Here is a 26,147-nt window from a genome sequence, read left to right as displayed (position 1 = left end):
ATGTATTCAGAAACAAAGACAACTACTTCTCTGTTATGCCTTGTTACTATATATACTGAGTGTGGTGGCTGCATGGATTTTGCTTTGTAATCCTTTCTGAACACAGAATACATTTATCAATCCTGCAGGGCTGGGGTTTTGGTGGTTTGGTTGTTTGCAGGTTTTTTTGCATCAATTCCCAGAATCAACTTGTGCACATTTTAACATCACTCAGGGAAGGGTGGTTTAGGCTTTTTTGTTGGGTTGTTCTGAGGTTTTTTTAATTAAACTGCTCTTGTGCTGGTAACAGTCTCAGTTTCAGGTTCTTTGTCATGTTTCCATTCTGCTGTAATCCAGCAACACCAGGCAGAGGTCTGAGTTTAGGGGTTTTATTGTTTGCAATGAGGTGAAATTTCCTCTTGGTAAAAAAGCGTCATCCTACATCCTCCAAATTTTTATGTTGATGGGGATTATCAATTAGTTAGGAATTGAGTTTTTCTTTTACTGTCTCTGTACTTTTAGTTTTCTGCTTTTTCTTTATATCCTTGTGGGTCGTTCTTCTACAACAAAACCCCTCCCAGCAACTGCCAGCCTTAGTTCATAGTGGCTTTTTTGGCATCAGTCTTGCAATCTGATTTATGTCGGAAAAATTTGATGGGCTTTTTATATACGCAAGTTCAGGCCTCCCAGTCATATTTTCACTCACTTTGATGGCTTTTTGCTGCATTAAGTTTTACTTAAACTAAAATCTTATCGTTACAGCTTAAAGATAGTAAACCTGACAGAAAAGCCCAGTGACAAAGAGAAGCACATTTGCCTGTGGTTACCTCATCTTCGCGCACACTGCCTCTCACTTAATTCCTTCTGGAAATACACATTGTGTTGTTTTACAAACATCATTATCATTTTCATTTCCTTTTCAGGGAGTTGTCTATCAGCAGTCATTCTTATAGTGCCCTAACTATGTCAACTCCACATCAAAGTTCCAGCCTTCTATCCAAACATCCCTCAGCTCCCTTCTCAAAGGCCTATAAGGGAACAGAAGGAAACACAATATAAAAGCACTGGAGCATATGTCTATACACTTCCACCATCAAAATAGAAAAATCACTGACCCAGAAATACCCTGAACTGTGTATGGTTCTCTAAAGACCACAAGCAATCAACAGAATGTATCTTGGCTCGACAGCAATCATAATAGTATTTTTCTTCTTTTTCCCCTCTGTTTTTTGTCTTAAACAAGTGTAATTGTAGCCTCTTGTGGTGTGTGATGATGTCTGGGGTAAGAAGGTTAGAAGTAAAATCAGGGTGCCCCAGAGAATGTGGAAATACAGACACTGACTTCAATGAAACTCGAAGTCTAACCTGTTAGAAAAAAAGGACTGGCTTAAGTATGTTTCTTGACAGAAAACCTTCTAAAGCTCTGTTAAGCATGGCATCCAATGGAGTGCCATGGAACAGGTCTTTTGCTCCACAACACAGCACAGAGTGTTTTCACAGCAGGTCGAAAGGAACAGCACAGTGGAATTCTGTCCCAGTGATGAGACTACTTGGCTTTTCTAGCAAAATTACTTTGGTTTTTATGTTCTCTGCTATATGTCAAATTTGTTGGACTGTTACTATGAAACACATGCTTGTTTGCAGCACAACCTTCAAACTCTTTGTTTTTTTCCATCTACTTAGACAATATTAGATGTTTCTGGTAGGCTTTAACCTAACCATTTACTTGTCCCATTAAATAAATCCAAAAGTGATGCTTTTGTGTTATACTTTATAACATAACACCTTGGAAATAAGCACTTTTAGCTAATGTCACCTTAAACTGAGAAATGTCTTTAAAATTCTCTCAAACAACTGTTGATGATTGTTACATGTGTGGCATTATGCATTTTTATTTTGATGTACAAAAAGAACTGCTTTATACCCAATCCTGCAGTAGAACTAAGAGGCAAAAAAGCAAGCACCCCTCTCTTTAAATGCTTAAAGATGCCACAACCTATTTGATTTAAGAATAAATTAGCAAGCAGTAAGATAGCACTTCCTAGAATGTCTAGCATACAAAATACAGTCATATTGCTACACTGCCTTGTCAGGAAAGAAACAGTCAAAATCTAAACCTACTGGCTTCTAAGCTGCATAATAATCTTATGTGCCTTGTGTAAATTTACTAGCTACTAAACCGCATGCTTTAAAACAGAAAAAGACGCAGTTCTTCCAGGATTATTAGTCAAAGACTGATTCTGCAGCAAGGTCAGAAACACCACTAATTTTTAACTTGAAGAAAAGCCTCCACAGTAGGCAAAACACTGAATAATCTCATTCCAATATGTTTGGATTCCTAAGAAATGCCATCAAAACTCATGAAGCTTTGGTTGAGATAAAAGAAATACTACTACTAATAATCCTTTGTTGAACATCAAGAACAACTTAGTAACCATGTTGCATATGCAGAATTCCACACACAAACTGCCATAGCGACAGTAAGTCAGTCTTTCATACACCAGTCCCTTTGATCCAAACATGCAAGAAGCTCATGCTCAAACACACTCACCAAATCTTCATGCTTCAATTCACCAAGGACAGAACAGCAGTTTCAGTGTCAGACTCGTAAAGCAAGAGCAGGAAGACAATCAGAAACAGTTACACTGCTTATTATTTTGTTCTAACAATAACTGGCATTTTTCATCCATTTTTTACCATGACAACCAATTTCGGAGTGCTAACACAGCTCTTGATGGTTCACCAAATTCCCACAAAACCATCAAAAACAACCTCCTAAGAGACTGGAAAAGATTTGGCAATATCAGTTTCCAACACAGACAAACCAGTATTACTGATTTTGCCTTCTCCTCCCAGTCTTTGCATACGAATTACCTTTCCTGAACTCCTTTCTGTCATTGCAGATTCCTTACTCTTATATTTCTCAACACAACTCTCCAAACTACAGTCCTCAGAACGCTCCTCAATCCTTTCCTTTCTACTGATTCTCAGGGGGAAAACCCCACATTCACAGCATTTCTTATCCCATTCCTGTCATCTAGCAGTCTTGCTGGCCAGTGGACATCACAAACCATTCTATTAAACTGTGATATGCTCTGAGGGTTTCACAGCAAGCATCTAAGAATGCTCTGTGTGTCTGTGGAGAGTACTTGTGAGTTAGGTTTGGAACGACATGCTGAGTTTATCAAAAAGACTGCTGGACCTTGCAACTGCATAAAAAAAGGCTGTCAGGGTAAGACAGGGAAAGGCATTCATCTTTGATGAGAAAGGTAAAAGTATTTAGGTTTAAAACTATTATTTTCTGGTTGAGAACAATCAAAGGCTAAGGAAAACAGGCATTTTGTTGTCTAACTGTATTCCAAATTATGCCTTTATTGATGGAGCAGAGAATTCTGGCAGGGAAGGTGGTTGATGCAAAGGAAAAGTGGATGAACCCAGGGAACGCACTGAAATCATCTGCTAAAGGAGGAAAAACAACAGACAAAGTGGACTGCAAATGTTAAAGAGGCAGCAGCAGAGGCCTGAGTGTCAAGAAAATGAAGGGGACTGAACAATAGGAGGATATTGCTGGGTATCAAAGGACAAAGTCCAATGGCATTATATGTGCAAAAGCAGCACATATTACTCCAGTTGTTTATATTAGTAGGTGTGAAGGTCAGCTACTCATGGGCAGTTAATGTCAAGTGACATTAACAAGGACAAAACAGGATCCTACTGTAAAATTGATATTTTCCTTTTACTGACTTCTATATAATAGAAGATAGAGAGATATAATCTGAAAGGCTTTAAGAGGGACTAGCAGCCAAAAGAACTACTAATCTAAGCATAACTAGCTCAACAAATGCAACTAGGAGTGGAGAGAAAGGGTTAAACCATTTTGTGCTAAAACAAACAAACAAAATCATTCTTCAATTCAGGCTTAAAGGTTCTCACTTCTTCCGTAACAGAATACAGATGATTCACAGCTGTTTGGCATCTGTCACACTTCTACCTAGTGAATGCATTCCCTTTGTCATTGGAGAGCTCCAAACACATGAACTGGAGTGCTCACAGCCAGCTCACCAGAGTGTGAGCATCCTGAATGTCACTGAACATTCCTTATACATTGCTGAGAGTGGAAATCAAGAACTGGAGACCTGCGGGCATGGTAATACGAAAGCAGTATTTGCGCACCTATGCCTAAGAAAAGCCATTTTCACTTAGTACAGCTACTTTGTGAAACCATCTGAAAGCATCAGCCTTCAATTCAAAGACAGATTTTTTTATCACACACATGGTTAGCAAATAAACAAACTTCTTGCAGTTAGAAAGGCAGGAAAGTGTCAGTTCCTCTGACTTACAATCAGAGCAGTCTCATGTTTACTGGATGATTCAGAAAATACAGTTGTTACTGTGCTGCAGTATTTTGCAAATACAGGATGAGCCAAACTGTGGTTATTTTGTTTTGAAATGCAGAAGCTTTTGGCCATATGAAACCAATTTTATGTATGCCACTGATTCAAAATAAAATGTTTATGTATTACTTCTGGCATCAAATTATTATATTGTATCACATGGAAGAAGTCTCTCAGTTGAAACAGCTGTGCAAAGTACTCAAATTGGCTTGCTTGCTTCCTCTTTGATAAACCCCTCGCCTGCTTGGAAATTCCTGTTTTTTCCAGGCCTCAGTTTGGTAGGCTTATTTGGCAATCTGTCATCTTTCACAGGCACGCACTCGCTCATTTCCTAGCAGCTGTGGACATACAGATTTCCATTAAAACCTACACAAATCCACTTAAAAGATCAGATTCAGAAGCTTCTAATCTGCTAAAGCAGGAAAGACTAACAGCAAAGCACAAGTTCTTAAGATAAATTACAGAAAGAAGATATAAATGTGACATTTACCCATCTTCTGTTCTAAAAGTTTAAAACGCCTCCACTTTTCATGATAGTACAAGCACGTGTATCAAGAGTGTATTTGAAATTAATACCTGCTAGCCTTGTAATAGTGCCCCAAAACATTAAGAACAAACATTTTTCCTAAATGCAATATTCTAAAATGAATGAACAGCAAGAAATTTGAAGTTCTAGATGAAAAATATACTTAAACCAGTTGCTCTGTACATAAAACTACCGTGAGAGGGCATGTGATTTGCATACAACGGGCTATATCTGGACACTCATGTAATGCAGAGCTCTCATTATTTGTAAATTCCTGACAATTAGAAGCTCTGAAACAACAGTAAATGTTTAACACTGTTTCATTCCAATAGAAATACATATTTACCCAACAGAGCATGTTAAGACAGTTCTGTAGCCTATTCATGACTATGGCTAAGGCCACACAGCCTCGCTTTTAGCAGAAGTGGAAGAACTGTTTCAAGTATTGTTAGAGCGATCCCGCCATTCTCCTCCCCCTGCACTAAGATTAATGAAGTCCTTCATGCCTTTCAGAGCTACAGGAAGCTGAAATAATGACTAAAGATTCTTTGGTTATGCTTTCAGACTTGTCTATACAACTCTCAAAACTCAGATTCTGGTAAAGTTACCTTGCTTTGTCTCTGAAGGAGCTTCCTATCCGTAGTACAGTCTTGTCCATATTCTGATTTTCTCAGATGATAACTATTGGAGGACCAGTGGCATAATTCCTTGGTAAAGTAGCTCAGATTTAGACAGGCATAATGAAAATACATATTGGAAGACAATTATGGAAACTGTTCCTGCATAAGGGTCTGGTTTTGCAATAGGTAGGTAAGCTATTTCTCTTTGGCAGCTGCTCACACATAATTGCGTATAGTCAGTGAAGCAGACTAGAAAAGTAATGGGTTTAAAAAGAGATTTATTTCCTTGTAAAATTTATTATTTGTGTTTATAGACCTCTCTAGTAAAAGCTCAACACTGAGAAAAGATTGCACTTGAGGCTACTCATCAAGAGTACTACAAACAACAAGTCCCAGTGTCACACAGACAACCATCACTTTGCCTTCCTGCACACCAGGTTAACTAGCTCACTCATAACTACACTTGTAACTATGAAAAGCTTCTGACTTGACCCAACACAAACCATTCCACTATTTTTTTACTAGATGAAAGCAAACAGATTTTCACTATGATTTTCACTAAAGAAAGTTGAATTGTGTTTTATATCTAGCTGCTTGCACCTGGTATCCTGCTATAAAAGGAGCCTTTGGACTTCACCTATCCTTAAAACAGAACTTGAAACTAAAGTATTAGAGAAAATATGCTTGCTACCGAGGCATGTAATTTCTTCCTTCCTCTTTATTCTAAAGTTGTTCACATTACCTACTTGATGAAAAAAGCCCAAGCAACCTGAGATGTGAGTCACACACACAATGTGGCAGATTCTTATCACAGGGACCCTTTCCTCACCAAATAGCTCTATTTGTGTTCAGTAGTACCCTCTATTGTACAAACTAGCACGATGACAGACTCAAGCATTGGAACTTGACATCAACGTGTTCCATGGACACAGCTTCATTATAAAAGCCATGAAAGAGTTAATTTAAAATATGGCAGAACACCAGAAATTTTTTTGCCACTTCCAATTCTAGAAACCATCTTTGGTTTCTAGAACATGGCAACAAAGTCCACAAAGGTTCTTCTCCTTCCATTAAGCTATAGTTTTGTTCATTCTCTCCTTCCCATGGTCTCCAAAAGGGCAAGGCATGCTTCCTCCTGCACTACCTTCACCTCTTCAACTTGAAAGTCAAAATTGTTTATTTGCCAAAGAAAATTTTATTCATTTTCTATCACAAATACATGTTTATTTATAGAGCTCTACCAACAAAGAGGAAAATGGGAATTCACTGGACATGGCATCAGCATCATCATTACTTCAACCACCCCAATCTGTCTGAGACAAATTGAGCTATACTTAAAACTCTTAACTACTGCAAAATGCCCATTTATACCAGTATGCCAAGCAATGCTGTCAAGAGGGGACATGCCCCAGGTCACCTGCAACCACTGGATTTTAAAGAAAACTGCTTTAAAAGCAAAAGGGTAACAATGCATCATTTTTAAATTGCAGGAAATAGCTATTATTTAAGTTCTTGAATAAAAACACATTAAAATTTGTGGGGGATTGTGCTTTAATATGAGTAAGCTAAAAGAATGAAAATGTGAAGCAGTAAACGAAAGGGTCAGCTGTTGCACTCTTCCTAAAGGGAGGAGGCAAACATCTAGCAAAGAAACACAAAATCCATTATAAGTTTTTAACCCACAAATTTGTATGTAGACACAGATCTTACAAAGCAGAACAGAGCCCTCTAGCACCATTATTCTTTCAGCCAAGAGACAGAACCAGGGCCTCACAAAAGTGACTTTGTACAATTTAACTGGGCTATAGCCCACCAAAACTGCTATCGCTGTCGCCCAGCGTGCTGACAGGAAATAGTTGCTGCCTTGAGCCTTGATCTACCCACGTGAAACGGAGCTTGCTGGCTGACCACAGACTGGCCTCTGTTCTCTTTGTAATTGTCAACATCTGCTCGACAGATCTATGAATAATTTTATGACAGAAAAAAAAAAGATCTCCCCTACTGACTCCAAAAGTTGTTGGGTTTGTTTTTGTCTTTTTAAACATGTGTAATGTGACACTGAGATTAAGAGAGCCTGGTTTGCTCATTGGTTAAGATCTGCATCCTTCTGAAAAATGCCATTAAAATGGAACTCAGGGCAGGTAGGAAAAGCTAATGTTGCTGACTGGTACTTAGAAGGTACTAGTCTTTCAGAAGAAGCAGGTGGCCAAACAAGTGTTGGCAGCTGAGATAATAGAGCATTTCAAATATTGTAGGGAAGTGGAGCAGCAGTCCATTGGTGTGTGCTCTGTAGTCACTACCTTCACACAAGGCATCTGTGATTCCTCCGATTCATACCAAGTACAACAAACCTCCCCTCAAACATCTGCCTCCTGGAGAAGTGAGGGTTTAAATACACTGGTGTGCACATTCAACATGACTGGATTTTCTGTTGAAAGGAGAAACACACCTGAGGATACCTTAGCAGCACTGTCACCTGAAAACTCCACTTTCCTCTTTCAAGCAAACCATCAGGGGTCCTAAGACAGTCAAGCACTTGAATTTCACAGTCTCTAATTTATTTTCATTTCACAGTCACAGATTTATTTATACAATTATTTATTTTTACAGAAAAGTACCGTTATGAGAGCTATAGATAAAACTCTGGGGGACATGGCCACACTACAATTTTAGATTGTCACCATGCCTGGCTAGAAAAAGAAGTAGAGAAAGCTGGAGATGCAGGGACGCATAGCCAGTGGGCTGTTGGCAGTACTCTTCATGAGCAGTAGAAGTGGAAGAGTGGAAACAGCAATAACTAAAGAACAAATCACAAGGAGAGTGAGTATTTGCCAATGTCATTCTCACACGGTTTGCCAGGACTGGAACACAATGTGACAAGGCTTTCTTTACTGACTCCTGCACACAGCACAGGTAGGCTATCAGCTGCATATGGAACAATAGGAAAAAAGAAATCCTTTCTCCTTTAGCTTAAACACCCAGAAATACTCAGGAAGAAAAGAACAGTGAGAAGCATAAAGCTAAATATGGTCCTTTTAGTGTCTTGCTGAAGCATACACTATAGTCAGGTCCACCACAATCACTTCTTAATCTCTCTTTTTGGCTTCTATTACAATAAAGCTGAGAATTTCCCGGCAACTTCCCCTATGTAAATGCTGAGACAGTAAGATTGCTTCTTGCTAGCTTGGGTTCAGTATCTCCTTTCTGGCCTGGCAGTGCTCTAAACGAAGCGTGTCAAAGCATATGAGCACATTTAGCTTAGCGCTGCTTAGCAGAAATCTGTAGACTTGTAGGGTCTGGTTTCTCCCAGAAACATTAAAACTTGTTTAAATGCAATTGTCACCCTGGTGACCCAATTTACCTCCTTTCCCTCTGACTTCGACTCAACAGATAGAGCATTTCACAGATACACAGAATCCCAAGGGTTGGAAGGGACCTCAAAAGATCATCTAGTCCAACCCCCCTGCAAGAGCAGGGTAACCTAGAGTACATCACACAGGAACTTGTCCAGCTGGGCCTTGAATATCTCCAACGTAGGAGACTCCACAACCGCCCTGGGCAACCTGTTCCCAGTGCTCTGTCACTCTCACAGTAGTTTTTCCAGTACTGTTTTCTCCTGCATATGAAGATGATTATTAATCTCCTACTTTCTTGCACTCATGGGGGGTTACATTTCTTTATTAGAAACTACTAAGCAATTTGTTCCTTGCAAAATTAATGGGCTATTGAGTATGTGGTGAATCTGTGGTTCTTCGGTGAAGCACCAGAGAACAGGCAAACTTATTTTGGGGGAGAGATGAAAGAAAATGAAGTGAGAAAGTGAAAGCTGCTGACTTCTGTCACTGCTATAACAACCAAGTACAAAAATCTGCCATGGAAAACAGCAGAAAACTTTAGGACACAGGAAGGAAACACAGAGTGTGAGATCTGGCCATAGAGTCCCAAAGTCCCCCAAACTGACACAAAGCCAAAACAATGGGTTTCATACAAATAAAAGTCTGGCATGGTCATTCAAAATAAATTTCAATTAAGGTGTATAAAAAAGTCAGGATCACCATTATGTGTTATTAAGCACAAACTTGGACCTTATTTTACTAGCTTTTAGCAAAGAACATGGACATGACTTGCTGTAGAGCATTCACAATCCTGCTGCAAAGGTGCTTAAAAAGGGCAGTGGGTGACAGATGGAGACAAGAATAAAGAACATGAACATTAGATGAGGCAACAATAAAACAGAGGCACACCAAGCAAATGTAGAGCAGAAGCTGTTTGTGCTAAGTGGCTGAGGAAGGAGCATTTGTGCAACATGCTGCAATCTGATTTAAAAAAAAACAAACACCACCAACCCAAGAAACAACAAAGCAAAAGGAAAAGGATGTGCATCTTAAGAGTCACTGCTTAGGATTTGAACTCCCATCAGTCACATCATTCTGCTTTGTGTTATACAGTAAGAAATGACCTAAATACAGAGCACACAAGGAAGATGAGAAAGCATTAGTAACATATTACATCAATTCAAAGCTCTTGCACTTTACCATCCATCCAACAGGCTACACAAGACATAAATATTTTCATGTAAGAAATGGTTATGCTACAGAGACTTGTACAGATTTTAGTATAATCACAGTAGTGCTGCTCTCTAGAAGAGATGTGGTTATATTTGTACAAAAGTTGTAGGCAATTGAGATGTAACCATGAGCCATGCTGCTACAAATGTCCCTTTTCTACAAGTGAACCCATAGTATATTCTGGCATCAAATCCCTGATCAGAGAGATAAAACAATCAAACTTCTACAAGCTTAACATCTAAATTATAGTCAGTGCACTTACTTGGCTGTTAGTGGCAGAATAAACTCCCTAAAGTGATAAAGATTAAAACAGTATTTTAAGTGAAACTTGAACCATTCTTTTAACAGCAACAGCTTGCCTTCATTTCTCTTTACCTCTTTATAAAGTAATTACAATCCCGAGATTCATGTTCCTTACTGTATTTATTTCATTCTGGCATTATTAGGGTACAAGTATGCAAAAAATAAATATAGACTTCCTGGCACACTAAGAAATTATACTCCTGAATATAAGTCCTTTTATTGCACAAACTTTCTGAACACCTATCTTTTATATTGACTGGCATGTTGAATATCTACACCAATAAATTCAACACCAGAAATGAATGGAAAATACTTCAAATTTGTATAAAACCAAAAAGTCTGGTGACATTTGCTTTTTGTGTTTCAGTAGCTCTGAAGAAATCACCATCACTTGCAGCAGCCACAAAGCCATCACACTCTGTTTACAGCAATCAGAATTGTCTGTTTCCCTCAGATTTTATGTATGTACAATGAAAGGTACAAAACTGCTGGGTTTACACTTCTCCTGCACTGCCTTTTCCTGTGCTTGGGAGCAGCCATTGCAAGTGATGCAAAAGGTTAAATCCACCCACATCATAGAAACCAACTCATCCAGAGAGGTGGCAAAGGACCAACAGTCACACTTGAAGCCAGATGTAAGACCATTTCCTTCCTTGTTATACACCCCAGGCACTGCAACTGCTCCGATTTCCGTTTGGGCCAGGGCTGGACTATCCCTCTGCTAACCACAAAGCACATGCCTACTCCACCTCCTTTACATGTGATTGTTCCAGTTCTCAAAATGCGAGCTGCATACACAAGCACTACTTTCTAGAGGAACTAGATGTGCTAATCATCCTTAAGACCACGTTACTGCAATAACTGAAAAGACAAATACCTTTTCTTAATGAAAAAAGGACACACTGTTCACAGCTACAGTGGGTCCAAGCTAGCACTCTGAAAAGCTCACTATTAGTTTTCTATTGGCATAACTTCAGCTCAAGAACTTCTGATCACCGTCCATTTGGCCAAGGCTGTACAAAGAGAATAAAAATCCCATGTCCCAGTTTGTCACATTTGCACTAAGGAAAAAAAAAATTAAATCTAATTGTTAAACCTAGATCCTTATACTCAAAAGCTGTTGGACTGGACCAGAATCTGTTCTTTTTACAACACAGAAAGACAAAAAAGCTTCAAACACAACACTATAACATATATCGATAATACTTATGACATGATATGGTATTTTAAAGTTCAGCTTCCTTAAGTAGTCAAAAAATCTGAAAAGCAAGAACTACTGGAGAGACCAATGTCAAACATGGCAGGGTGAGCTCAGGATAAAAATGTATTAAGAAATAGAATTCTGACTGTGATAGATCAAACTGGCCTTTAGACCTAGAGTCCATTATGGGAGATGATGCTTCCATACTCAGCCATCCCAATTGCTATGGAAATTACTGAGCTCTCCTGAAAATCAGGCCCAGTACCTATATCACCAACAGCTGAGACCAGAAAAGGAAGTTCTTTTCCAATAATAAATAGAATGCACTTCACCTACGCTTATACACAACTTTTAAACCAGTGAAAAATTATTCAGTGCCAAGTTGCAAGAGACAAATGTTTTTTCCTATATATAAGGCCATTATACAGAGCTGCACTGCAGTAAAAATATGTTTGAAATCAGTAATTTTTATTACACCAAAAGCCACAGTAAAAATATTTCCCTTTTTTTGTGGCATCAGCACTTTGATTTCAAATTCAAAGAAAGAAAATGACAGGAAGTTAAGAGTGTATCTGCTCTGTGCTCTCACAGACAACCAACTGAAAAATAAACATTACTAAACTGGTTGGAAAGTTGTATGTGGAGTAGGCTTTTTGTTTTGAAAGGGAAAAGAAAAAGTTAGGGTTACTTCAGTATCTCACATATCATTTTAGAACAAAAACTGGGTTTTGTCCCTCATCTGTTAGGCAAAAGTTTCCTTAAGCTATCAAAGGCACTGGGAGAAGCCCCAAGCTAGCATGTCAGCAGGAGAAATATGGAAGATCAAACAAGAATAAGTGGAGCATTCAGAAACTAGAAGTTATTAGTTGGTTCCATCCATGTCCCCACATTAATAACCAAGTCCCGATTTTACTTTAACTTCTCAGCCCTATCTTACAAAGTGATTTTCAGAAGTACTGAAATAATGGTAATATTAAATATTAAATAAAAATAAAAATAAACACATAAATGGTGGTAATAGTTTTGAAAACAAATTCCCTGTTTCTCAAGTTGTAAAACTTGACAGTTTCCCTTTACGCTTGGCATCACCCGTCCACTTCTTACATCAAATGTCTTAAGAAGAATGTTTTTCAGGATGCAAACATGTTGCACTCCATATTGGTATGCTTCATTACTTAAAATAGAACAAATTCCAACTCAAATCAGAGATGAGCTGTTCCCTACCTGCTTAATTTCAATGTCCATCAAAACCTTCTCATGCTTTTTCTGCCATACAAGTACCCATCATGCTGTAGGACTGCATTCATCATGAACTTCTTGGAATAAAGCCAAATTTACTGTACTGCCAAGTTGCTTTTATACTATAATGTTTCTGCTACATTTAAATATTGCCATGTATAATGAACCACAGTCAAGCCTTGTTTAAGCAGGCAAATTATCAAACAACATGCAAAAAGGAAAAAAACAAATTATTTAACACTCTTTCCCTAATAGTATACCTTTAAACTCATGCAAAATTGCTAACACACAAAGCAAAATCCACACACATTTCTGAACGACAGCAAACCTGTTTCTAAGTTCAAAACTATCTGACCTTGAGATGCCTTTACATAAAGCCTCACTAGGAAGTTCTAATTGTGCTTTGAGTTCACAGATGTGGGTAAGCCATTTCTCATTAAACTTCCTAGAACTCCACAAACCCCTTTGACATGCATTTTCAAATGTAAATATAAACACTGACTAGCTTGTGAAACTTTGTTCTCCTCTGGAGGAGAATGAATCAAGGATCAACCACAAAAGGAAGCAGTTGGTTTTTTTTCTTACATGGTATATGCTTAATCCCATACAAACCAGAGAATCTACTGTAATTACATAGTTTGTGGCCTTGGTTCTTTTGTTCAGTAGAAAAATATCAGGACTTTGCTATTAATTTTTAGGTAACATGAGGGAAGGAAAAGGAAATGATGTCAAAAAATCCCAAGACGTGTTGAGTACTTTTTTATTGAAAGAAAACAAACAAAAGTGAGACATCAAGAGTGGCAAAGATACAAGGGGGGAGGATATCAGTCAGTCTTTTCATGTTTTATTCATTCTAAGCTAATGAAGGTCTTACCTCTGTCCTGTTTTTGCCTTTACTAATACAACCAGACAACAGGCATTGCATATACCCACTTTCAGATTGCCACCTCAACACTGACAACCAACCCTAGCACTAATAAAGGTGGAATTTTCTGGTCTGAAGTAGACAAGAGAGATGCTTTAAGCCAGAGATACTCAATCTGTGGCCCACGTGGAAAAATTCATCCTATGTGCAATCTACTCCTACTGGCTTTTTCCCCAGTAAGAAGTTGCCTGGTGAGATACATAATGACAATACAATATTGAGTGTATTGAATTTATGGAAAAGGTCCAGCCATGTTATCAGGTCCTTCTTGCCTTGAAGGTAAGCTACATGCCCAACACAGGCAAAATGATCTGTTTTCAAACAGTATTTGTAGTAAATGCTGATTTGTAAGCATGAGCTTTTACCAACTGCTAAATAAAGTCTAATATAGGAAAGCCTTAGTAAGGAGAGGAGCACAGCTTTCAAACCTATCAGCTAAATTTAACAGGAACAGAAAAGGGTATATTACAAAACTCTAACATGTTAATCGTCATTCTTCTATCAGGTGGTCCAGAGAGTTTGTTGGTAAGAACGACAAATCACCTGTGAAAGCTTCCAGATTTATGCAACACAAAGAGTTCTGAGATCATCTGCAAAGTACAGCATGTATCAGGAAGCAGTACGGACACAGTCCGGTGGAGCAGACATACAGAATCACCATGTTCTGTTCAGACTGTTCCTTTGCTTAATTAGGGGACAGTCCAGTCTTATCAACCATAGGGCCCACTCCTTTCTGCGAGTCTCCTCTCATCCTCACATGTCCTCTCACTCTAAGCTTGCCGTCTGCTTCCTAAGTGAACAACAATATGAAAGCAGAAAGATCTCTTGTCTCTGGGGAAGAAAAGATGGTAGATCAGATGGAATTATGCTTCAAGCTGAATTTAATACTCCACAGGCTGCAAGAGTAAACTAACCTAAAGTAGTTATTTAACAGACATGGATATGAACTCAGCTGGTTTAGGAACAGTCAGCACCAATCCTTAAAAACTACTTGTATAAATATTTGTGGAATTAATCCAACCTTAAAACCATTTAGACTTTTTTACTTATGCAGCACAGTAAAATTTTCAGCGTACACGGGCTGCAGGATCACACTTCAATCATGCTTCAAGCACAATTCAGACTCGGATATCCTGTAGGATTAGTTTTAAACTACATTTTTTCCACTTACTCCAACATCAAAACAGTCAGTTCTCTTAACTTGTTTGCTCATTTTCTTCCTGTACCTGTCACTGTGTTCTGCACTTACCAAGAAGTTAAAATTATACATATATATGTTTTAACTATTGGCAGAAAGGCAACAAGTCTACCAGAACACTTATATATGTATTTAAAGGCTTATATTACTATACCTATAAAAGTGTTTTAATCACTTATCATGTATGTAGAATATAACCTTAAAAAAGCAAATATTAAACTTTCAAAAGTAGTTTTCTCATTATTATGCTCTCTTTGTACTCTCTTCCTCCCACCAAACTCTCTGGGGTATATATTCTAAAATTTCACGCATAGCATAAAGTATCTTTGGAATGTTACAGTATAATTGTTTAGAGAAACATTTAATGGATGAGTAAGCATCAAGAGGCCATGGCTAAGGGAAGAGAAAAGTTAAAATGCTAGAAGCATTCTGAATTGAATGATCTTCTCAGCATGAGGACGGGGATGGACATTTGATCCAAAACTCTGGTATTGACACAAGTGTTTTAAACCCAGCAGCCAGCATCAAGGCGCATGAAGCATCCAACCACCTAACGGAACATTTGCTACCACCTACCTCCTTCAAACTGGACTTCAGTCACTGTCTCATAAAGCAATCCAACACTATAGGATATTATTAATCAATAACATGAATATTATTATGGGGGATTACATGATCTTGACAACTGGCTGTTTTTTTGTTTAAATCAGTTACTTGGTTTCCTGATTTACAGCACAAATAATTTGCATGCGCATGATACAGAAATGCAACTGGAAAAAAAGCCAGGCACTGAGTAGAGAGAGACAGCTAAAAAAAGCTGAACATTCTTTCACTACGGGAAACTGCTGGAGACAATATGCTGTAAATTAAAGCCAATTTTCCTGAATTCCCTGAAGGACTGCTCCTCCCAGAGATCATTAGCAAAGGCTCATCATTATAGTTTTCTTGGGGCTTATTTACTGAAAAGAGTTTAAAAATAGCACACCCAAAGTAAAACTCAGCATATATCAGAGGTGGAAGAGTAGGACAAATCAGGCCTAACCTTACAGAATTTATACCCTGATTATTAGAGCACAGCTGAGGTGGTTTTTACACTCCAGTTCCTCCTTCTCCTCCCCATACTTTTTTAAGTCAAGGAAAAGCAAAATAATCACCTCCCTACCTGAATTTCTGATGAGAAGAATGAACGCTAAAGCAGGAGAGGTGCCATATACTACCATGCACTGCTCTGGAAATCAAGTACTTCTTGTAGCCCCACGTTAGAAGAGCCAGGCTTCCTGAAGGCTTGTGCCACAGCTGAAGCTTGTCTCATGATCGGGCACCTAAAATTTCTGTGGTACTTAACAACATATGACTTGCAGCTGGGACAGTGTATGCTCTCCTAGCTTCGCCACTTCCAGAATGTTCAGAAATCTAGTATCTTTGAGGAACTTTTATTTCTGCATTAAATTTGGTGGAGAACAGGTAACAGGTTTAAAACAATGAATGAGGAATACATGAATAATGGGATTTTATAAATCTCATCTTGTTAATAAGCTCCTGGGCTAGTAGCACAAGTTCTGCTATGCAGCCTTCTAGCTCCAAACTCAATCTATCTTCCAAAATCTCTTGTCTATTTGTAAATTGTGTGAATCTAAATCGTATGTAAAGATAATGGATTGCACATGCTGCCTGAGTGAAGCTTTAAGAGATATTTGTAGGCATGTAAGATTGCAAGGGACTTCCCAGGTTACTGTATTTGTATCTTACTATCAGAAACACTAGATTAAATAATCTCTTCCAGAAGACCTATACCCTCATCTTAAAAACAGTTTTCTTTTTGCATATCTCTATTTAAACAATCTCGAAACTAGGATAGTTCTTTTAATTTCCAGTTTAACTCATTAAAGACCCCATCCAGTGGCCAATTAGATGGATTGTGTAGGACAAGGTTTTCTTTCTCTTCTCCTCAACACCACACTGATCTGTTGCAGTCAGATAAATTCACTGGTTTAAATCTAGATGGGTTTTTTTTCTAATGCTATACTCAGAGACAAATCCAAATATTCCATGGGTAACTTTTTCTGTAACTACTTTCACTTGGTGAATTATAGGGAACTGTAATACCACCGCTGATTTAAAACAAGGTCTATAGATTACTTCTTGTGTTACAATGACCATACCAGAGCCTTTAAGTATCTCTTTTGGGGTTAGGGTAATGGGGAACACAATAGTTTACAATGAAGTCTAACAAACAAGGGTATGTTAATCTTTTCAGCCACTTAAAACCAGGAAAATCAAAAGCAAATGTCTTCCTACCATAGCATCACAAAAACCAAACCCAAATACTTGCATTTTAATGCCTGCTGGGATGTTTTCTGCTAACCATCCATTAGATTTCCTACAGTACTCAGTACACACATCTTCTTCCACAGGCTGGACTGATTTCTTCCACAGTTTAACTTGTTTTTGCCAAAGTCTCTTTTAGTTCAGCACTGGCTGCCTGCCTAATGAAACAACCTTTCTTTATGCCAAAACTGTCATCTTCAGTTGCACAAGACGCATCTTACTTACAAATATGTATAATGAGCCCAATGCTTTATGCCTGAAGAACTGCTATTTTAAAATGACCTCTAGAAAAACTTAAACAGATACAAAAGTAGTCAGTACCCAACCTTGGTGAGGGGAGAAGTCCTTTTCAAGCCAGATTTTTTTTCTTTTGTATTTAAATACACCTTTTAAAAAGAAAAACCTAAACTAACTATTAGAGGAGGGAAGTATATGCATTTAACCACAGAGAGCAGTGAGAAATGTGAAGCTTACTCCAAACCCAAAGTTGAAAGCTCCATTCTCACTCAGTGCGAAGTCATCACACACAATGATCACATGCTATGAATTTACTGAAAAGACTAACCTTTAAATATAAGAATCTCATAATACCTGATGTATTATCTTTACTTGATATACTTGACTTACATTACCAAGTATAAATACTTAACATAAGTTATCCAGTATTCCTAATGACTGATGAAAATCCATCTAAATAAACCCATTGCTTTATTTTTCTGCTGTAATTTCAGTCACAGCTGAAACAAGAATACCTGTGTAAGAAGTTGTTCTTCACTGAGACTATTGATCCAACGAGTATACCGTTCAGTAGACTCCGGTGGCTCTCTTCTGATTTGGCAACCAACAATCTAAAGCAAACAGCAACAAAACAAGATCATAAAATAAGCATTCAAAACATGGGAACTCCAAGAGTTAAGATTATCTATACAGTCTTTATTAGCCCTCTTCTATATTTATAATATAATATAGTATAATACAGCACAGTTGCTCTCCTCAAATGTTAAGTAGTTACAGACTTTCAAAGATCCAGGCATTCAGAATGCAAAATATGAATTTTAATATTCTGAACATCTACTGGCATAATAAATGGCTTCCAATATGCATAAAACAGAATGAGAAAGGGATTTCATATTATCTGTAACTGCACAGACACATATTAATGCAATTTCATACAAACACTAAACTGTTTACTCAACAAATCTCTGGCTAGACAAGGAAGAAGCAAAGGAGAACCGGACGAATGTGACTACACAGAACTCTGCCACTTGCTACTCCTGATGGTCTGCAATCTATCCTAAACCTTCAGGGTAGTACAGGACTCAGTTACACGTGCAAAGTAAGCTGATACTGTTTTATACCAGCTACTGTACTCCTGTAACTGTCTATTTCTCTTTCAGATTTTGATGGGTACTTCGTGTTGAGGATGTGTTCATTCACAGAGATTTAAGAATAAAAGGTAGGTATTAGCATTTCTAAACATGAATTTGAGAGAATGAAGTTCTGCTCAAGAAGCCTGTGGAAAACTTATTTGGTTTATTTTCTACCCTAAGCATTCATAAGGAATGTAAATGTACACACTGAGCACAGCAAGTTTAAATCTTTCAGGTATCTCTATTTACAGAGCTTTAAACCCCACATAGATGTAAGCAGTCAGGCTGGAATTCTGCACGTGCAGTTATGAATACTTTTGATGTGGTAACAAAAACACCATGAAGAGATCTTGCTGGGCGACTGCTGGCAATGAAACATCACAATTTAGAGTATGATTAAATACAATCAAAATAGAAGACATGTAAAAAAAGAAACCATGATTTGCTCATCCAAAAGAATAAAAAAGAATGTCTCTATGAAATTTCTCCTCCATGACAACTATGAATTACTATGGATAACTTCAATCCTCATCCTGACTTTCTCCTGAATCACAGCTAAGTAATGCTAAGACATTCTCAGAAGGTTAACCCAAAATTGTTTTAAACTGAGTATCATTTGTAAAGGAGGCACGCCACAAAAACTTCACAGAAGTTGTGTCAATGTACATATATCCTGTTCTGTGAGGATGATTTTTATCTAAGAGAACTATATACAGAACTCTTGTTAGTCTTCATTAACCAAGGCCTCTTCAACCTTCTCTTGCATGTTCTAGGCTTCTATAACTTACAAAGACACTTTACAAAATGAAGCACGAAAGTCCAAATGGGAAAACTACACAGCACTTCTTTCTCAAAAGCTATTCCATAACAATACAATATGGACACAGATTCTTTGTTCAAACAGTCACAGCCTAAGCTGAACACACACAGAATCAGAAACAGTTTTCACAAGGTAAGAGACAAAAAAGCCATTTTCCTGAAAACCTGGTTTTCAATTAGAGCCAAGTAGTAAGTGCAGCCGTCTTTCTATGCAAGTTGATGTTGAAATGAGAAGTAGAAGATGGAGTTTCTTATTTTTATATTAATTTCTGACCAGTCTGATCATTTTTATAAATGCTATTGACAGTTTATGCAATCTAAAAAAGATGCTGAATCCAGGTGCTCAGCTAAAGGACTGCAATTCCCTAAAGTCCACAGAACAACTGGTTCAGATCTGAACTCCTTATGCTTCCAGAGAAAACCCAATGGAGTTGATCAATTATCTGTCCATACACTTAAGGAGAGGTGAAGGCAGACAGAATAACTGCTATTCAGTTGGGTCCTGTCAGCTCTTTTCTGTAACATACATCACTTCTTGTAACTTCCAGAATTGGACTTGGACTCTTAGCCAGAATTTCCACCTCTTTCCATATAGCAGTATAGATTATTCCATGCTCCAATTTACTTCTCTGAATTTTGTCTTGTAAAAATGATTCTGTATTTATTGTATGTAGGTCTTGAAGTACTTTCAGGCTTTTGGAATTGAAACCACTATAATTAGGAAAAAAGTACTCATCAAATAAAAAAAGTGATTTAGGAATTACTGTTATTGCACTGATCTAAATCCAGAACAGAAAAAACAACGGGTTACATTGAATTTCACCATAATTTGGGGCAGAATCCTTGTTAATGTAACTTTCCAAACTCCTTCTCCAACTGGCATGCCTAACAGCAAGACAGAGTGAGAGCATGACAGTCTAGAGCCTTATATACAAACACACTGATCAAATACAAAAATAGGTTTAAAAAAGAGCCTCTTTTGCACACAGCAATTTTTGTTTCTACAGCAAAGCTCAACCTAACATTTAAAATGATGGTAAAACCAGCATAAGGTAGGAAAAATAAAAATATGTACTTTATAGATATATAAAGAAATAAAGAAGATGATAGGATTAGCCTCTGATTTAAGAATGTGAGAATAGCTTGGTGTTTCAAGAAACAACTCACACTTTTTTATCTAGTCCAATGAATAATCATGAGGGCAACCCTTCTATTGTTGCAATTCAAAGTCCCTTTAGCAGCACACTGAACACCTAAAGGCTCGTGGCATCAAGTTGAAATGTAGTTTTATTGGAATTGATGGCAACAGGTTGTTGTTCAAACCCATGTCCAGGGCAATGCATTTCACTTCCATGATCAAACAGGACAGAGCTGGTGACTCCTAGTCCTTGAAACCTCCATTCTGCAATCCCTAACAAAGTGTTACGATGATCCACTCTAAAAAAAGGAAGAAGAATGAAACCAGTGCTGAGAATTAATATGAGAAAAGGCTGCTTTCTGGAAAAAATGCAGACAATGCAAAATGTAACTTGGAGAAACAACATTTCCTGAGACTCCACATGCCTATTAATGTCCTCATTCCTCTATTTAGTGTCTCATACCTTCTACCCGGTAGCTTTGTCCTTTTTTACTCTTTTCTGGTCTGAGCTCCAGCAGGCAGGCATTACTGACGAACGAAATGGCTCCAATGAAGTTAATATGAAGGTGAAGTTAAGATTTCACTCTAATTTGTTTTTTCCTACACACTGAATAGGCAAGCATATTATCTAGACAATGAAATATCATAATATACTTAGCAATCCTATACTTGTTTCATATATGGAATTAAAGGAAGACAGAGAGGAAAAGAGGGATTAATACATTTACAACTTTACTAAAACATCGTCCATAGTGGTGGCTTTAAATTTTGGTTTTCTTAAAATTACCTGAATGTGCTATCTACAGACTTTATTTTATTTATCTAACTACAGCATTTATTTCCAGAAGACTTTCTAATTATTCCTAAAATCTATTCTTTCACAAGCAATTTGAATTGCTGTCTTCATTCCTCTTCCTCACCTGAAAACCAAACCCACAACAACCACCCAGTAATTCATTTCTTTAGAAGCAAAGAAACACAAAACCATAGGTGATGTTCTTAGTGGTCTTTTGTAAGGCTTCTACAGATGGACCAAACTCAAGAGCAGGGCACATAAAAGCAAGGATCTCCCTCCTGCAGAAGACGGTATCATAAAATACCATTTAACCACATTCTTTACTTACAACGATTATCACAGCAAAACAAACTGAAGAGGAGAACTGCATGTTACTGAAACAGCTGCAACACACGAATACAACTACAAATGCATAACAAAGTTAACGCTTTGTAAGTGAAATATTCACACTTCCCGCTACGCTAACAGTGAAATGTTTTGTACAGCGCAGAGACACCCTTGCTTGCTTTTTGTTTTCAGAACCAACACCACTCCAGACTGCTTTTACCATCATCTTCAGAGACACGTCTTACAGATAAACCTTAACACTGTCATTATGCAACCTAGATGCTCAACCAAAAAAATTCCACACCCTTCCACTCTTTGGCTGTACCATTCCTCTCCCAATGGGACTCTGACTCATGGTTGAGATTCTTGACTTAAATGGTAGCAAGATAAACATCACCAACGTAGAGTAACTCTACCTGAGCCTTTGATAGAGCTTCTGTAAAGCACAGCTCATTTAACCAGCACCTTTCATCCAATCAAACCCAGGATTATTTAGAGTACAAACAGCTTCCTCCAGTTCCCCTGTGTAAGGTGGGGCATCAGAAGCAAGTGCACACTGTTTCCTATTTCCTCCATGTCTCACAGAGCTTTTATAGTCACTTAACTGAATATTTCCTTATAGCTTTTAAATTGAAGTGAAAGGTTATTTTACCGTTGCTTCTTTCGTAAGTTTTAAAATACTTTGATAAAAGCCTTTCTGACCTATTTTATAACCATTCAGACTTCCAGAAAACACAAGAAACTCTCCATATTAGAAATATGTGTAGCAGCAACATCAGCCATCTGCTCCCATGCTATAACTTGTTCCAACTTTTCACTAGTGTTTGATTTTAAATGCAATATTCAGGTAAAGATACTTCTTATATTCATAATAGTAGGGGGTTATGTTTTCCCTTGCACAGATTAATGGAAAAGGAAGTGGGTGAGAGGAAGCAAAGATTAAATGAGTTGACAGTAACTAAAACCCATGAAAAACAATGCTTTCTGCAGATGTGGCTTTTTTGGGTCTGTTTTTGTTTTTTAATCACTAAAACTTCCTTTAGCAAAGAATCTTTCTCATTCAGGAGACAGCCTATGGGGCGGAACCCTCCAGTTGCACTAAAAAGGAAATGAAGATGAAAAATTAACTGGTCTCCAATCATGATACTGAACCAGGTATTGGAAAATTCTGCATTTTCAGCAAGGAAAAACCTGTATCTTTCCTTTACAAAATAAATTGCTTTCCTCAACTTACAATATTAAATGAAATGCAACTTTCAAATGTTCTATAAAGTACAAAGCTTTCTACACGCTAGGGAGGAGTATGCAGTGTTGAGCTGCATCTCAGAAGTGACATAAACTTCCTGGAAGGGAATGTTATTAATTACATGGTAAAGCTTTAATTAGAAGTATCATGACATCTGATCTTAGATAATGTTCTATGAGAAGAAACACTATTCAAATAACTGTGAAGGATTCTTTCTAGTGCACGACACCTTTTCCCCCCCACTAGGCCTCTTTATGAGTACAGACGGAAATTTCCTAACCTAAAAAAAGCTAATAGGAACATTTACCTTATCCTGAATGTGTAAGAACAGCTTTTGTTAATCACACCTGTATCCTCATGTACAAAGGAAAGGTAGACAGCACTTGTGCTATTGGTGTTGTAGTAATTTCCACGCATACACACACCACCCTCAACTGATGCAACACTGCAAACACAGCCTGAAATTCAGAAGAAAACATGCAAGGAGGGAGAAAACGTTTCTGTCTGTCTTCCCTCTGCATTAAATTTATTTGTTTTCACTCAGGTAATATTTAAAATATTATTTTGTTGTAAAATTATCTATAGATGTTTTTATTTTCTTCCTAGGGTACATACAGCCAAAATTATAAACCCGTATGTTCACATAATGTCCAAAAGAGCAGCAAAGCTGTAGGTATGGGTGCAGTACAGCACCACCTTGTCACCCCAGCAGCATCCCTGCTATGTTTACTGGAAGTGCCAAATAGAAATCCGCCACAAAAATAGCAATTCATTGAGATGGTCCAGGGTTGCTTTTCAAGTACTTATGAAATAGTGCTTGCAGCATCATTTTGCCATTGCACGGCTGTGACTCAGCATTATCTCCTCAGATCACCCATTTCCCACAGAAATCTTGATGAATACAATCTTCCGTAAGTCTTTGTCATTTACTCAGAATACCCAGAACTTTATTACATGAACCAGCATGATTGTAAAGGTAAGATTAACCATTAAAATATCGAAGCACTGGACAAGATATTCAGCCAATGGTACCAGCATTGTTTCTCTCATTTTAATTTAATGTGAACAAGGGATTGCACTTATATTAATTTGTTCCTGTAAAGGACAGAAATTTACAAAATACAGCCATCTACTGAGTACACTTTACATTGGGTTTCGAGACAAGTACACAGTGATCACAATAACTAAGAACATCCTCTTTAATGGATCAGAAACATGCCACACCAACAGCTAAGCAGAACAGACCCTTATTCCAACAATTAGCATTTTGGATTTTGACCTTGCTAAAAAATAAGACTTGAGATTGGTGTTGTTAAAAATACTGGAAGATTTTATGCAAATTATATTTTGTCCGGAGGCCCATGACCTTTAATTTTTTAATGCAGTAAAACAATGAAATGACTGAAGATATGAGTGGCTTTAAGAAGGATTTTGTGATCATCATTTAATGCAACCAAAAAAAGGAAAAATAAATGGAAGGAATATTTTTACGTTGTTAAAATCTTTTCAAAATTATATACTGGTGGGAATAGGGTAGTAAAATGTATTTCTTCTCCCCTTCATTTCCAATGGAGAAAATGGTGTTCTTCAAAACACATGAATCCAGTGAGGTAATCTGCATTACATGTAAAGATACAAAACACACCCAAGTGTATTTAAAGCATGTTTTAAAAGTTATAAAACATGTTGATAGTGCTGACTCCCCAGAGAATCCTTTAGGTCAGATGAATATCCATTTCCACAGATGTTCTTATCTTGTAGCAATCCATTCTTAAGAACACCTGTAAAATGTTCATTCCACTTGGCCCTTGTTCAAGTCCGAAGTCCACAATAGGATGTTACATATTTATTTTCAGCACATAAAACAGGGAATAATTAAAAAGCAAGGAAGTCTGAATTTTCTTTAGTGAACTTATATGAAAACCAAGAAGTCAAAGTGGTGTAATCAGAATGAGCACAGCTGAGCATCACACCACACTCATGCTTAAAAAGGATGTTGTCGTGCATATGAAATCATGCAGTATAAACATGACATTTCTGGTAAAACTTCAAGTAAGTATCATTGATACATAGTACAGCAAATCTGTACAAATTACAGCAAATTAAATGAGTTTCAGAAGTCCTTTTTGAAGGTAAATGAGTAAACCCCATTATACTGATAAGTAGCTTAGGTAGGAAAAAGCACCAGGACTCGGATGCTGTCATCCAAACTCTGGGATAAACAAGATCTAAGGGCTTAAACCTCTCTATTCAGGTCAGTGCACATGCAATCTGAATTTGATGCATCCTGTCAAGACACTTACAGAACCAGTTCTTTGCATAAAGTTTAAGAATAGTCAAAAAGAGCACTATGTTTGCACAATTTCTATTTTAAAACCAATTTCTCTTGTGTCTGTAGCTCCACATAGTATGGACTGAATTAATAACAGTTAACACCACAGCAAATCATCAAAACACAAAGGGGAAGAGACCTTGATTTTCAACCATTTTAGGCTTCAGACATAGTTTTAAAAATTAAATGTTCTGGAAGTTCATGTTATAATCAGACATTTGTGAATATCAAACTCAAGTAATCACAATCGTTTGATGGGGTTATTGGCATGTGAAGGCCATATTAAACACAGATTTAATTACAAACTTATGTACGTTGGGATGTTTCTCATTTGGGATATTTGATTAAATGTAGAACAGACTTAAACTGACATTGTGACTTTGAAATGCACTGAGGTTTTCCAGAAATTCCAAAGTAAAAAGAATCTTTAAGGAAGCTGCCTAATAAAAAGCAAAGATACAGCTGAATTCCAGCAGATCTGGGTGATAAACATGGAAGGGCCCAATTAATGAAAACCACCATAAAAATTATACTCTCACATTGTCAAACAAAGAATTTTCATACTATTCAATGCAGAAAAAAGGAAAGGCATCATATTTTCTCCTCTTACACATACTTCACTGTCACTTCAGAACAAAACCTGCACACTACTGCTGCTCTAGTTTCTACCCTCCATACCAAAAGAAGATTACTGAACTATTATAAATAAGTTTAAAACCTTTACTGACAATTTCCCAAAGTCATAAATGTAGATAATTTTGTAAGTATCTATATGGGAGAGCCTTAAAGTTACATTTTCCATAGGCTGGAGAAAAATGTGAGAGACCTGTAGTTTGTT

At 37.5% G+C, this 26,147-nt stretch overlaps 1 protein-coding gene across 1 annotated transcript in view; it reads right to left on the bottom strand.

Moving 5' to 3' along the window:
• B3GNTL1 (UDP-GlcNAc:betaGal beta-1,3-N-acetylglucosaminyltransferase like 1) overlaps positions 1–26,147 on the bottom strand; it is a gene marked incomplete at both ends in the record, with an annotated part of 112,667 nt that overhangs the window by 59,401 nt on the left and 27,119 nt on the right. The window contains one exon of the mRNA XM_080629335.1: positions 18,034–18,129. Coding sequence (XP_080485461.1) covers positions 18,034–18,129 — 96 coding nt within the window. The remainder of the gene's footprint in view (positions 1–18,033; positions 18,130–26,147) is intronic.

This window comes from Psittacula echo, assembly GCF_963264785.1.
Source record: "Psittacula echo genome assembly, chromosome: 14".
NCBI lineage: Eukaryota > Metazoa > Chordata > Aves > Psittaciformes > Psittacidae > Psittacula > Psittacula echo.
Note: the sequence above shows the minus strand (reverse complement) of the source record. Positions and strands in the feature narration are given on the sequence as shown.